The sequence below is a fragment of the Ammospiza caudacuta genome, chromosome 6 (genome assembly GCF_027887145.1).
Source record: "Ammospiza caudacuta isolate bAmmCau1 chromosome 6, bAmmCau1.pri, whole genome shotgun sequence".
Lineage (NCBI taxonomy): Eukaryota > Metazoa > Chordata > Aves > Passeriformes > Passerellidae > Ammospiza > Ammospiza caudacuta.
The window spans coordinates 57,750,095-57,765,511 of NC_080598.1; the positions used below are offsets into that span (position 1 = coordinate 57,750,095).

At 45.1% G+C, this 15,417-nt stretch overlaps 1 protein-coding gene across 1 annotated transcript in view; it reads right to left on the reverse strand.

Annotated features, from left to right (window-relative positions):
* Nucleotides 1-9,117, reverse strand: part of AHNAK2 (AHNAK nucleoprotein 2) — a 57,850-nt gene extending 48,733 nt beyond the window's left edge. The window contains exons 1-2 of the mRNA XM_058806613.1: nt 8,868-9,117; nt 23-168 (exon numbers count right to left, since the gene is read on the reverse strand). Coding sequence (XP_058662596.1) covers nt 23-32 — 10 coding nt within the window. The 5' untranslated portion in view covers nt 33-168; nt 8,868-9,117. The remainder of the gene's footprint in view (nt 1-22; nt 169-8,867) is intronic.
* Nucleotides 9,118-15,417: the final 6,300 nt, after the last annotated feature.

The window sequence follows — 15,417 nt, forward strand, 5'->3', positions numbered from 1 at the left end:
AATGCCATTCCATTTTTCCTACCTGTCATCATACAAATCCAACTGGGGTTGTAGGTGTTGTGCTGCTGTTGCTATAACTCCACTTCCAACATGCTGCTCTGCCTACTGAAGGAACTTCAGGGGAGCTGGACAGAAGTTAAAAAGAAATGCAGCATTTCATGTTGCATCCTGAAAAAGAAATGCAGCATTTCATGTTGCATCCCCCTCTCACCCAAAAACTCAAGGGGCATGACAGTGGGAACAAAAACTCCAGCAGCTGCAGGTTGCCTGAAACACTGAACTCCCTCATTTCTCCTGACTGGAAAACAAATGCCAACCAGATTCTGCATGCAGGTCTCCTGTCAGAGAGGAGCAGCCTCCTGCTCCTCTGCAGAAGAGCAGCTGGAGATCCCACACATGGCAAGGTCAAAGAGCTCATGATCTTCTTAGATGCTTTTGTACCAGGAGCCTCCACCATGAGCACTCTGCATGAAGCCACTGCTGGGTAACTGCATCCACAGCTCTGCTCCAGCAGCAGGGGTTTACTGCCATCAACATTTTCTGAGATCTTCTAGACAACGAAACACACAAAAATGCACCTTGAAAGAGCCTCCCTTCTTTCTCTGTAGAACTGTTTCTGCTGTTTCCTCATTACTCTCACCTCAATTTTGCTCAACCTGTGTGACACAAACCTTCCAAATCCTCCAAGGCACACCTGGGCAGGACACTGTGTATCACCTAACACAGTGGGGACCTTAACCTGCCCTGAGACTGCAGCAGCAACAAATGAAGAATAGGTCTTGACAAACATGGCTGGGTTGTGCCATTTTTGTGCAACAACAGTTAGTTTCACAGATTTGAGCCTGTGCTCCTGCCAGAGCCACTGCTGCCTGCAAAGTCCCTGTGAAGCAGGAAGCTCTCACTGCTGCTCCTCAGAGCTATTGCAGCCAGGTCAAGGACATTGCTCCTTGCTGCAATCTGTCAGTGCTGATTTAGCAATTCCCCTGGATGCACAGGCTCTGGCTGGCCTTCCCCATGGTTCCAAGTGTGTCTGAGAGCCAAAACCTTATCACAGTCCATCTCTGTCTCCTCACAAGAGCAGAGTTAGTGGAGGAGTTGGCGTGGCCTGTTTGTGGTGGTATGACAGCCAGCTCCTGTTCTGGATTAGAGGATGATGGTTTTCCCTCCCCCCTAGATCCCTTACTGGGCATTTGAAAGAGGAGGATTTGTGGGGAGGGGAAACATTCATGATGGGTTTTCATGGCTCTTTTGCCCTCCCTCTGTTCTGGTGCAAATGAAAGCCCCAGCTCCATGGGCTGTATCTGTGTGTGCTGCTGTCAGCCCAAACTTTGTCAGCCCAGGCCATGAAACAACAGAGTGATAGTGCAGAGGTGTTCATGCAGCACCTGACCTCAGCTGCAGCTCCCTGCACAGAGGACAGCTGGCAGAGGACCAGTTTCCAGTGCATGTCACAACTTGGGGGATCATTGCAAAAGCGCCGCTTCCCTATCAAACACCAGGGTGGAGATCTGCTGACTCCATTCCCCCTCCTTCAGAGTGGAGATCTGCTGACTCCAATCCCCCTCCTTCAGAGCAGGCCAGGGACTGAACGTGAACAGCAACAAGCCCCAGACACACAGGAGGGCAAATAAATTAATGAAGCAGAGCTGAGAATGATGGGGGCAGTGGTCAGCAGAGACACCCCAAACACACTGCAGTGTGTCTTGTTGCTGATGTGCAACACAGCTCTGGGGCACCAGCATCTGATATAACTCCTACAAGGTCTTTCTCCTGGGCTGGAAAATGCTGTGGTTGCCCACATGGGATTTTGCTGCATGAGGCTGTCTCACCCACACTGGTTTTCACTGGCCTGTGGCTGGATGTGTCTGTGTGTGGCCCTGCTGGCTGCTGTCTCAGTGCTCTTGAAAAATAATCCAACATCACTGGTTTTCTTTTCATGGCATTTGCTTCTGTCCCTGCTCTGGGGTTGTCCTTGACTCCATCACAGGCACCTTTGGGCAGCCTTGCTGAGGCAGCAGCCTGGGGTAGGGGGTGTGCTGGGGCTCCCCTGCTCCCAGACCTGTCCTTGTGCCAAGGTATCTTCCCTTAACATTGCCTCTGCCAAGCAGACTGATCTCAGAGGTACCAGCTGCAAAGGACTTCAAGTTTGGCCTGTCACTGTCTTCCTACATGAGTGCTGTATGAAGTTAAACATTCCTTTGTGGGGGGAAAAAAGCTCTAAAAACTGAAAGTAAGAAATCAGATTTTTTTCCACAGGTTTTCTTTTCCAAGCCATGCTATCAAATATGGTCCTCATCCAACAAGTTAATCTGACTCAGGTGCTTCACCCTCTCTGTTTAGAGCACCTGCAGTGCTGAGTGCCCCCAATGCCCCTGCTGCCTTGCACCTTTTGCCTGCCTGCAACCACCCACCCTGCAGAGCCACCACCCCTCTGCTCTGCCAGCTGCCTGCCACAGCCCTCCCTGCCCTGCACCAGGCACTGCTCTCCTGGAAAAGCCATGGTTCTACTGACAGAGAGGGACTGCAGCACCTTCCTAATCAAGAGACGGGCAGCTCTAAATTTGTGTGACAACATGCTCTGCAGCTTGTGGCTTGACTACAAGATCACCTTCCAGTAAAGGCTGCTGACACATGTGCTCATGCTGGCCCCAGAATGACAACACACTGCTGCCCTCCAAATACATTTCTGCTGCCAGATTCTCCCTACCTGCTGCAGCAGAGATCCTGCCTGTCTGGGATGCTGCATTTGCCGAAACCCTCTGAGCAGCCTGACTTCTGAACAGGAACACCTCAGGCACCCACACACCCTGCACACTCCCAGTCCTGCTGGGCTCAGCAGCAGCAGCAGCAGCAGCAGCAGCAGCAGCAGCAGCAGCAGCAGCAGCAGCAGCAGGGAAATGATGATCCAGATCTCTGGGAAGGGTCCCAGGGCCTGAGACTGGCCATGTGGTTGGGGTGCGAGGGGTTCTGCAGGACTGGGGCTGTTTATCCATGGGAGAAAAGCAGACAAAGTGAGAAAGGGAGAGAAGGAGGGGGAAGCACTGGGCAGAGCTCCCAGGAAAATGCTGCTGTGGACAGTTTGCCTGGGCTCCTCAGGGACTCCTGATGGCTGCTCTGATCTCCTCACCATGAGACCCAGAGATGATTTGTTGTCACATGCGCTGAGCACACTGTTTTCTTTCTAAGAAAAAAGATGGTATATTAAGGAGAGATTACATTCATGCCTGAGCTTATCTGAAAGTGCTAGACTTATTCTTTGGGCTTTAAGGTTTATTTAGACTAAATAAGGTTTATGTATTTGGTTGGTGAAGCATGCAATGTATACATTATAATTATGTAGTTAATGCACTAATCCCTGTGATGAGCTTTCCTGGCATAACCCAGTACAGTTATCCAAAAGCTTCCTTTTAATCTCTGAGGAAGGATAATTTTAAGAAGAAAAACATGATTTCTCCTGCTATCTCTATCCCAACCCTTTCATTCACAGATTGCTTTTAGACTGACTGAAGCAGTGGTTAAATCCCCTGTGAACATATAATCCAAATACAGATATAAGATCACAGTGCCATTACTGAATTTATTCCTTTCACAGCAGACCTGTGGGGGCCCTGCCTCCATCCAGCTCTGTGGATCACTGGAATGTCCCCTCATAAATACCTGTGTGTGAAGAGTCTGTTTTACACCTCTTACATGGTCAATCATTTTCTAGTCTGAGACATGCCCCCAAAAGGATCCTGACAGCAAAACCTAAGCACACACCACCCATCACTGTTCATGGGAAGCCTGAGTAGCAAGATGGCTTCACCAAGTGCTGCATGTAGTCATTCTCATGTGAAAATGCCCAGTTTGCCTCCAAAATGAGTTCTCACTCACTCTTTGGGCACTGAGCTATTCATTCTGCAAACAATTTTTTTTCTCATAATCAAGCCCATTATGTGAAAAAGCCAGCCCTAAGGAGTGTGAGGACACAGTTCATATAAAAATCAATGCAACCTTTCACTGAAGCATAAATCAGATCAGCTCTGACATATATGAAAATATTTGGGGAATGTTTAATGACATTTTTGTGTTCTTGTAAATTATTTGCTTTCAGCTGATTGTAGAAGCAGGGATAGGGGAAGCTCAGCTCATATCAGGAAGCATCAGCAATTGAAACCACCAACTTTCTCATGATAGTTTCACAGATCTTCATCTCTTACAGACCCTCCCATAAACTCACACACACAGAATCACAGGATCTTTAAATGTGGAAAAGACCTCCAAGATCATAAAGCCCAATCTTTGACCTAATACCACCATACTCAGTTTTCAAGCAAATAAAAAAAAAATCAAACCCAATCTTTTGGATGCTTATCTGATCTTCTGATCTGAGGAGAGCTGCTAACTCCTTTGAGGTTCACCAAAAGCTAACTAACCTCTAACTAATTTTCAAGATAATGATGCCTAGTGCCACCGAGCCATTTTCCCCTTCAGAATACAATGCAAGCATCAGTTAAAGCCACTCCTGCTGTGTGGAAAAGTTCCTATCCCATATGCTAACTTTAATAATTTTTGCTCCTGCTTGCATGCCCTTTGAGTTTCTTCTACTCAGGCAAAAATTCCCATTTTGGAATTCACTCCTCCAAGTAGCAGTGCTGAGACAAATTCTTTGGATTAAAAAAAGAGTGATGTGAGGAAAAGGAAAGAAAAGTTCCTGCATGTGTTTACTTGAGGGAAAAGCAGAGCACTGTGCCTGGCTGACAGTCAAAGGTCCAGGAACTGGAGTAAATCACACAGCAAGTAAATGAAGAGAGGACCTGTGGAAACCTGATGACATTTGCTTCCTATGGCTGGTATGGAGTATGGGAATCCTGGGAAAAGTGGGGATGCCTGCACTAATAAAATATGGGAACTTTCAGGATGCACTTCAAGGTGGAATATTTTATATCTGTAACAGTTTATTAGACTGTTTAGCTAGGATTTGTGGAAATGGGAACAAGTGTGTGCAGCTTGAAACCTTTGCTTTTCAGTGCTGGCTGGCTGGGGCTGCAAACACACCACTGCTCAAGGGGAGAGACCTGGGAGGTCAGTGGGCAGGTAAAAGGTATTTAAAATCAGAGGGCTGCTCCTCTGACTCTATGAAAGTCAGGTACAGAGCACTGCTATCAAAATCAAGTAGTGTTTGTTCTCTTAACTACAGAGAAGAAACAACATTTGCCCAGCAGTGAAGAGCAGCTCCTGTGGCTTTGGAGCCTCGAGTATTTATCAGCAAGCTTGGAAATCATATAAACCTTATCTCCTTGTTTGTGTTTCTGAAAAACAGATAATTCTGTCCCCTGAAGACACTGCTATCTTTATTAGGCAGATGAAGAAGACTTGGTGCCTGCTCTTCTTCAGGCACTTGCATTCCTGCTCCATGGAATTTTACTGGGATTTGGGCAGTTACCATGGCCTGGGACTCTCTCCCTTGCAGAGCTGCTGTCCCTTACTGATGGGTCCTCTGTCAATTATCCTGGCATATTTATTACTTACATGCCATAGCACCCGTAGCATATTCTGACTTGTTTCACTCTGGACTCACTATTTTCATTTCTGGACTACACATTTGGTCATCCCCTTCTCTGACAGAAAACTGCAGACTTACTCTACAATAAGTCAGTGGTTACTTTCAGATATTTGGCTACCTATAGTCCCCTTTCAGGAAGTAAACATGTTGGTAGGAAGTATTTAGCACAGTCCTCTGCTAGCCTGAGGTTTTGTTTTCCAATACAAAATAATGAATTCCAGCCTTGACTCTGAAATCCGGAGCGAAACGAGCAAACACATGAATTTAGCAAATTTTCCTTGGAGCAGGCATAACCCTCCCACACTGGGGCTAGGCACAGCTGTGGGTCACCCAAAAGACCCTCCCTGACACAAGGAGGGATTCCTCCAGCATGTGGAGAGATGGCAAACTAGTTTTGGTTGGGTTTAATCTTAGCTCCACCGGGAGCTGAGTCTCCTTCATCACTCAGCCCTGCTCTGCCACTTGGCTGTGGGGGGAAAAGCCTGCTGGGATGTTACACCTAAGGGAAGCAGAGAAGGCAGCAGTTGTTAGCTGGTGTTGTCAGGAAAACAGTTTGTTGGTGCACTGGGGGTCAGGGACGTGGCAATCTGCCTGAGAGCAAGTGCTTGGCCTTGCTGGGTCTGCCTGTGCTGGCGCAGAGGGCCAGGTCCCCTCCTCACTCCAAACAAGGTTAAGGGTGAGGCTTTTCTCAGCCTTACTGGTTCATGGGAACCAGATTGCAGCTAGCATTGTACCTGCAATACAGAGCCCACAAACACAGTGAGATGTTTCTCCAGAGAAGGAAACGCTGGGTTTTTTCAGGGCATATTTTCCTGTTTCCAAATGTAAGCAACATTATGGAACGCAAAAACAGCTAGATGTAAAAAATTAGATTGACTCTATTTACTCAAATATTTACTCAGATTAAAAGCTTTCACACCTTTCAAATACACTGCCTTGTATTCTAATTATTTAGGTCTCTGAATGTGAGGAATCCTGGAAAAAATCTTGTTCTAATCCCTCAGTGTTTTACAGGATGAAATTATTTCTTTGCCCAAGCAGAAAACTTGAGGAATAAAAACAACCCAAATCTCTGAGTATATCTGGAGATTCAAACCTTCAAATCCACATTCCTGTGGCTTCGTGACATCTCAGTCAGACCCCGATGGGGTTTACATTGTCCCTCCACTCACAGTGACAACATTAAGTGAAACACCTGTGAAGTTCATGGTGTGGCTTCCTGCAGAAAGGTGTGTCCAAGCACAGGGCACTGCACCCCTGAAGTCAACAGGAGGTTAACTCAGATTGCAGCTATTCCCAATAACCACGCGTTACAGACTGCTGGATTTTGTTTCAATGATGAGCTTCAAGTACAGCCAAAAGCAAATAGAGGCACGTTGACCTCATAGTTTTGTGAACACAGACGGAGAGTCCAAGACAATTAAAAGCAGGGACTACGTGCCATCTCCAAACCCCTGGCCAGCCACTGCCAGAAGTTCCCGCTGCCCCGTCCGACTGCAAAGCCATTAACACCCGCTGCAGAGCAGCTTGGAAGGCAGCCATCCCCAATGCATTGCTTACGAGCACTGACTAGAGTCAAACTGACTTCAGTCAGAGATTTACACAAGCCTCATAATCTAATAGTAGAGTTTACTTTACGAGAGTGCCACACCAAAGATAGTAAAATGCAGTTTTAGCTAACAAATCTACATGCTTGCACAGAAAAGCTGCGGCCATCGCGGAGCGTGTCAGCACCGCGGAGCGCCTGGAGCAGATTTATAGTTTTCAGTTTATTGCTGAAGAGTTATTGTTAACTCCATTGTTATACACTTTCTGCAATTAAAAGTTCCAGTCACGCTTATCATTTTTAAACATGGCTGATAAAACCCAATAAATCCTGAGATGTTAGAGGTTTTCCTGTGCCGTTAGACATCTGACATTTTTTTAATGCTGGATTTTTGACCTATGTTAGGATAGATTTTGGAAGTAAATTGGCTGTTGTAAGCTGGTTTACTTCTGATTTGCTTAGATCTGCAAAATTTGTCATTTTTATTATAGTAAAAGCAAGAGCGAGGCAACACTTAGACCTTTTCCCTCATACATGCAACAGGTGATCATACAGTGTCTCTTACAAGTCATCTTCCAAACTTCTGTGCTCTTTGTGTCATAAATTATAAAGAATAATGCTTTTGTTTTGTTTTGGCAATGACTTTTGGTCTTTTGTCTCATATGAGTAATGCTTTCTCTCTTTTCATTAAAGTTTTGAGAGAACGGACTTTTCATTTTCTCTACAGGTGGTTACAGATACAAGTTCTACTTCTGAGCATCTGTATTCACATGTGCAGAAAGGTATCAGGGTACATGGATGAACCTAGACAGGTGGACAGAATCATTTTTCCCTGTGTATTTCCCAGCACTTTATGAACTAGCCTCAGCAGCCTTGCAGTGAGCACTTCCAGTACCCAACTTCTACTGACAAGGATCTGCTTTTTGAATGCTTCAAGGTTAATCTTAATCTCAAATTCCACGAACATTCAGAGATTCTAATGCCAAGTCAGTATATTTATGTAGTGCAAATAGTATCTATTGCGATATAGTAGAAATAGTATTCCTCTTATAGGAGCAGAGATACTATGAAATCCAAACTCTTATTTAGGATAAGAACAAATAACAGAAAACTCATATTCATCAGAAATCAAGCTCACTGTAAGAACATGGCTCTTTGCACCCTGAAATTCATTGCAACTATTGGGATTGGCTCTTTGCACTACAAAAGAGTTTCACTATCTCTGAGATCGTCCCGATGGGTTAAGTACACAGACAGAGGAAGTAAGAAAAACAACATGCACGATCTGGAATCGAGATTACTGAATGGAGGGGTGTGTATACACTAAGAACCAACATCCCTCTGAAAGCTTTGGGAGGCTTAGAGGCTGGAAACCCCCTGTGTGAAAACGTGGATCAGAAACTTTTTAACAGGGTGAACACATCCCTGTGTTCATCCCTGATCTCACCTCTTCCCATACACAGCAAAGGGGCAAAGGTTTACACCAGGTGAGATGCACCTTGGTGGAAGCTCTGGGCATACTTTTCCCCAGCAGTGTCATTTAACACACAACATTTTCAGGTTTCACTTATCAAGTACAGCAGCTGGGAACACTGTGTCTTTACAACTGTAAAGTCCGGTTTCTGTACCAAAGGACACGAAATGCTCACACCCACATCTCTCTGCATTTTTAAACACCCATCATCTACTGCAAACTTTTGCAATCTGCACGAGAGATTTCATAGAAAGAAAGAAAGAGAGAGAGAGAGACGTTTGGGTTGAAAGAAAAAAACTTACCAAAAATAACTGAAGTTCTCTAAAGTTGCCCTGAAGTTGAAATAGCCCAGAACACCAGTGCAGAGCCTGCCTTAAACTCTCTCTCTTTCTCACTCCCCCTCTCTCTCCAGCGATTGGAAGGAGGGCTGTGCAGAAATTCAGCAAACAATTTTCCTTCTATGTCGACCGGGGCGTTGCTCACGGGCAGAAAGGGGATGGCTGAGCCGGGGCGAGGCTCGCCGCTCTCCCCAGGGCAGGGAGCGCGCTGTCGCGGATTACACAGCCTGTGAAACCCAATCCCTTTCTCTGCTCGGGCAACAGCTGTACGCCTTCAGCCGGGGCGGGAGCAGGGCACAGAGCCTGGGCTGGGTGCTGGACAGGCTTTCCATGTCGGGGGGCGCTGAGGGATGCGGGCACAGGGGGCTCCGTGAGCTCCGGGTCCGCTCCCGGCTCTGCTGCTCGCAGGGCGGAGATGCGGGGCGATTTCCGCGGCGCTGGGAGTATATGGGATGTGGGCGCCCGCGCAAAACAAACATCTCTTTTCCTGAAATTCATTCCCAGCCTTGCTCCGGGACATAGCTGGGTAATTAGCGTTGTGCGTATTAGTAAATTCTCGTGCAGGCGTGCACACACGCATGATGCAGCCTGTCACAACAGCGCGGCTCAAAGGGGCTTCGAGGCTCTCCCAGTGCCCTCTCTAAGTTCTTTTTTTCTTGTCACTTTTATCAGCTGTTTGGTTCTTTCCGAAAGCCCCCAGAATGCTGAGCTGACAGTGCTTAGACCAAGGGAAGAAGCACTATGGTGGCTGGCAAGGTGGCAGTGCCAGTGCTTAGTGCTGCGTTCAACGTATGCTGATACTCTACACTTGAGGGAAGCTGCTTAAAATCAGCAAACCCAGGTTTGTTATAATCCCCAGCCCCTCCTCTCACCTGCTTCTATTTCACAGTGTCTTGCTTTGAAAAAGAAGTGAGTTTTTTGGGATGCTGTGGTCAAATTAATCGGTACTCATATTTGAATATTGGCACCTGGTGTAGCTACTGAAGACAGATACGCCAGCGTCAAACCATGACACATCCCATGTAAAGGAAAGAAATTTGCAATACAGCTGATTCCTCCCTCTCCCAGGAATTCCACTGATCCTTTGACTCCTCCTCCCTGGAGCTTTAAGAAGTCACAGCGAGAGATTTCAGCCCTGGTTTCCGTGTTTCACAGAAGCATCTGGCTGCTGGTTTGCATTCTGTCAAATAGGGGTGAGGTGAGAGAGGGTGTAAAATACAAACAACACGTAAGTAGCCCTGGGAGTGCCCTGCAATTGCTCGGGCTGCTTTGCCAACACCCCAGAGCAGGTGAAAAACACTCCAGCCAAAGGAGAAGGAGAACCCCTGTGCTTACAGAGCAGCCTGGTTTCGTGTCCAGGCAGATGCTGTGCTGGGGGGTTTTATGCTGTTGGCTCTGGATAGGTTTTGACACCTGAAATTCTGCAGATCTTGGGTTTCTGGGCCCAAGTTTGGAATGGGCTCACTTGGTTTCCACAGAGGGTATTTGAAAATCTGAGAGGGAGAACTGAGTGTGTATCTCTGATGCCATCCTATGTGGGTGCTGAACAGGCATTTTATGAAAACAGGGTCACACATCTACAGTATTTATAGTAAAGCCAATTATTTAACTTGTGCAATTAAAGTATATTATTACATCTAATTATACATTATATATTAATTACAGATCACAGACATAACTTAATTTAGAAATACTATATGCAATTTTATCTAATTAATATACACAGTTTTTCAGCACATGAACTGAATAACACTTCAGAAATTGTGTCTATTATGGGATTCTATTGTATATACAAAATAAATAATATATAATCACATATACTGTGTGATTGTATACTATATCTATAATCATATATAATTAATATAAATATGTTGTGAAGCAGTATGCAGTTCATACACAACCTCTGTCATTTTGTGAGTGTGGCACCCACATAAAGAGTTAAAAGCAGAGGTTTTAAAAACGGCAGGGTGGTAAAGCTGGGAAGGAGGAAGATGAGGCAATGGGACAGTGTTAGCACAGGGGAAGTGAGAAGGTGGCATCCCAAAGTGTTGAAGGCCAGGCTGGGTGGGGTTTGGAGCAACCTGATCTAGTGGAAGGTGTCCCTGCCCATGGTGGGGGCTTGGAACTGGATGGACTTTAAGGTCCCTTCCAACCCAAACCATTCCATGGTTCTGTGTTCCAAGCAAGATGTCCTGGAACTACCTCCAGGATGGAGGTGCCAGAAGCAATAAGGGCCTCCTGAGGTGCAGTCAACAGCAGCAGAGAGAACTGAGGCGGCTGAGAATGGGAACAAGACCTTGCTAAGAGCTGGCTCAGGCTCTGCTGCCATCCCTATTTCTGTGCACTGTCTTTAGGACCATACCAAGGTCCAGCCTTTTCTACAACATCCTGACGAACAAACAAGACACATTTTTAGAAACAGACACGCAAACAAGAAGCCCAGCCTACATCGCGGATTGATGAGGGGAGATGCAGCAATGTGACTCCCAGCTCCAGGGCGGGTGGTGCCAGCAGCAGCGCTCCAGCAGGGACAAAGGGACAGGCTGTGGGGTGGCAGCAGCAGCTGCAGTGTGCTCCATCCCCAGCCCGTGCTGCATTTCAGCTGTCCTTGCTGAATATATGGATGGGCGTTGTTTCGATCTCTTAAGAATTTTTAAAGCCCACATGAGACAAACCCCTGGCTAAGCTGAGAGAAGCCAACTGTTTTTCCATAAACCTGGAAGAAATGACTCTGTTGGTTTTCATGGTATTGGGAAATCTACGTTCACTGTCAGTGGCTTTTTTCCAGTTTCATCTCGGAACTGAAGGTGTAAGTCTGGATGTCTGAGCACTCCCTGCAGCTGTGACTCCACTGAAGACAACTGCCGTGTCAGAGATTTATCCCCACACAACTTCAAACCCCAAATCTCCCCTCTTTTCAGCCAATGTGGTGCTGTTCTGGGACTGTCAAATTATTTCAACATCATTTGACTGACAGGAATTCATAATGCTCACTTGGTTTATTTTTAAATATTTATCAAATCCACTGTTTGTCTACTGAGCCATTGAAAGAATGCTATCAGATCAATAAATTCCCAATTCACCAAGTGATTCCAGCATGAGTTACTCAGTGAGAACACTCCAAACAGCCCTTGTGTTTACTCTTCTTGACAGACATCTAAATATTAAAAGATAAAGCTCTTTGAGTTATGCTGCAGCAATATTAAAAAATATTCCTTTCTGCTCAACTGCCTTGCCAGGAAGCACCATTGTATCTCATATTTCTCTGTCCTGTATCTAACCCCATTTCTCAACTTCCCTCTTGTTTTCTCAACGTTGTTTTCTCTACTCTGCTCACAGGTAAATCTGCAAACGCACAGCTGAATGACACAAGCTTTATTTTATTAGTGCTACTCACACCCTGCCCTGTGCATGGACTCATGTTAGATTTATCCATCAGGGTGTGCTGCTTTAATAGTAGTTGAGAAATGAGATTAAAAACAACGGGGATGTTCACGTGTTTTCTTTGACCCAAAGAGAGAGAGGCAGCGTGTTCCATGAAATTGTAGCAAAGCATGCTCTGGAACACAAATCCTTGTCGTTTAATGTGGAGGATGCAAGGGTGATAATTTCTATTGTTTTTCCTTTTTAACAATTATGAATCTTCAGATATTTGGGGTAAAATTATGAAGCCATGAATTTCAATAAGTAGATAAGACTGGGTTGCAGAGATCAGCTAGAGAAAGCAAACTTGTCTGCACAATTCAGAAAGGAGTTAAAAAATTGAGGACCTCCAGCTGAAAGAGAGAGATAAGATAGGCTGCTAAGAGAATGAACCACAGGAAAAAGAAAAAGGAAGGGAGAGATAAGATCAATGTGAACTCAAGATGCAGAAGAGTGGATGGAACTGAACATCAGACTGGCAATGAGAAGAATGAATGGGGGGAAGCATCTGGCCACCAACTCTCAGTTCTAGCCCAGAGGAAGAAAAATGTAACATTAATCATCAATTTAGACATCTCCCATGCTTTGTCTCCCATGACTGCATTTTGTTTGCATATATTTATCTATTTCACAGTCAGTTAGGTTGAACTGAAAAGGTATTTAAGGCAGCCACACAAACTTCCTCTGCATTTCTTCTCTTTTGCAACACATAAGACATTAATTTGATTGATTTGCTTCAACATTTTTTGCATAAAACTCTTCCATTTGCAAATGGACATGCAGCCTCACAGAGAAAGAGAGCCAGGTATGGAAATGAGGTTCCATCACTGCCTCTTTTAAGAAACCTCAGGGCTGGACTCAAAGACCTCTTTCTGAAGTTAGTCAATTCAGATTGAGTTCCCCCCCAAAAAAGTGAATGGGTGTCATTCATGTGTCTTGTAACTTAACTGAAGTCTGTCCTCCAAATAGTTTGGTCTTTTCATCTGAGAATTTACTCAAAAGAAGCTCCAGTGTCTACCTGCCTGTGGCAAGTTCTACCAGCACTACCTGCTTCCTGCACTGACACCAAGATGCAACTGATAATATTTTGTATAGAAAGAGGTTTCTGCTTTGTGAAGGTAAACAAATGTCAACTCCAGGTATCCAGGGCTGGAGTTTGGCTGAATCCAAATTCATGGCAAAATAGCCCAAACAAACCCAGGGAAGGGTTGAACCTTTTCAGAAATTCAAATATTCTCTTCCAGGATCCTAAATACATGTTTTTTTCACTTGGTGGTTAATATTGTTGCTGATAGGGAAAAAATAAAAACAAAAGGAGCCTAAAAATGCAGATCTACAACCAGCATAAACAAAAAACCCCAACAACAACCACACAGAAAGCATTATTTAGAAATGAAACAAAATGAGACATTTCCAAGAGCACTCCTTTCACTACCAGGAGGAGAAGAAAGAGGAAACTGATTTATTTTGTCCTCAGGCATATGCTCCATCTCTCTTTGTCCCCCAAGTGCATTTCCACTGGCCCTGACAGTGCTGGCTTTGACCTTCTGCAGCCAAAATAGCTTGGACAGAACGAAACAGAAAAGCAGGAGCCAGGCAGAGCAAGGGGCAACGCAGCCGAGGCTGCAGACCTGGGGGAAAACTGCTGGAATTGGCAAAGATCACACAAAACCCAGGGCATCCCTGGAGCCGCTGCCCTCCTGCCCTGCCAGTGGCTGTCACATCATTCAGAGGGGACAAAGCCACCACCTGCAGGCTTGTCACCCCCTGGCCTGAGCTGGACATCCATCTCCAGCCTGTGCTGCAGAGGGCTTTAATTAAAAGTCAGTATTATATATAATACTATATGTAATAGTTTCATAAATATATATAAATATATATACTATATTGTATATAGTATATATAATTACTCCATGCTCCCCACAATCATCTCGTTCCCAACTCTGCTGCTCTCAGTTCCCCACTCAAATGGAATTCAGAGCTGACTGAGCATGAACCTTTATTATTTTACTATTTCAAAACCTGTCATGTGTTAAAAGCAGACCTGTGCTCCTCCTTGAAAAGTGAATATTAGTGACAAATGGCCGACAGGAGGAAAACAAAAGCAGCTCTTCAAGCTGGAAAGATAGGTGTTAATTTGCCGTGAATGACCTGTTTGTGCTAGGTGGTTATGCTCAAGCACCTGGAAAAAAACCTATTTGAAACAAACTGTTTCTCTTTCTGCAATGTCATTACGCTGCCTTAAGCACTTTTATTTCCACAGTTTTGGTACTTCTGGATATTACAAAGTCAGTAAATTTTGTCGTTTCGAAATCCAGGGAAGAAAACGCCCTAAGGACCGTCAAAGGACTGGATACAACATTCACAAACTCTCCGTTTTCAATCCCTTACTGAGTTAGATATTTCTGAAGTACTTTTAAGCATCTGTATGACATTTGTTATATTTGATCAAGACACTTTTCCCTATCAAATTGGAAGCTGAAGGATATTGCCACCGATATGGAATAATATAAAAAGATCTCGTATAAAAACCAGACATCAATAAAAGCCAAGTATAATTATTAAATCAGAGAAAAAAGAGCAGAACTTTTCATCTACTATAGCAAAACACATTTCAGATGCTTCTCTAGAGGCTGGGGTTTTTTCCCTTTTCCTTTTTACCAGTCCCTGTATGGAATGGCATAAACTCCTCATTCTGTGGGTGCCCGCGTGGTTTATGGAATCCCAGCCGAGGAAATGCTTCGGTGAACCCTCCCTTGTTGTCTTTCTCTCCAAAGCCTTAGAACAGTTCTTAAACAAAGATCTTAAAATAAAGGAGTCCTGGCAGATGATCTCACTCTGTGCCCTGGGGTTTCCATGGCATTTAGAGGGGGTCACCAGTGATTAGCACGTTTGTGGAAGGAGTAATTGGGATCTGCACTGAAATAATCCCTTTTTTCTGGCTCTGAGTCCCTAACCCTGCTCTGGGCGATGGAAGGTTGTAAATGCTCACCTGGGCACCTGGCTGTGCCACACAGCCCCAGTCAGGAAAGAGCTGTTTGCTGGCAGTGGCTCTAGACGTCTGTATTTCTTACAGATTTTTCTTTTTTAG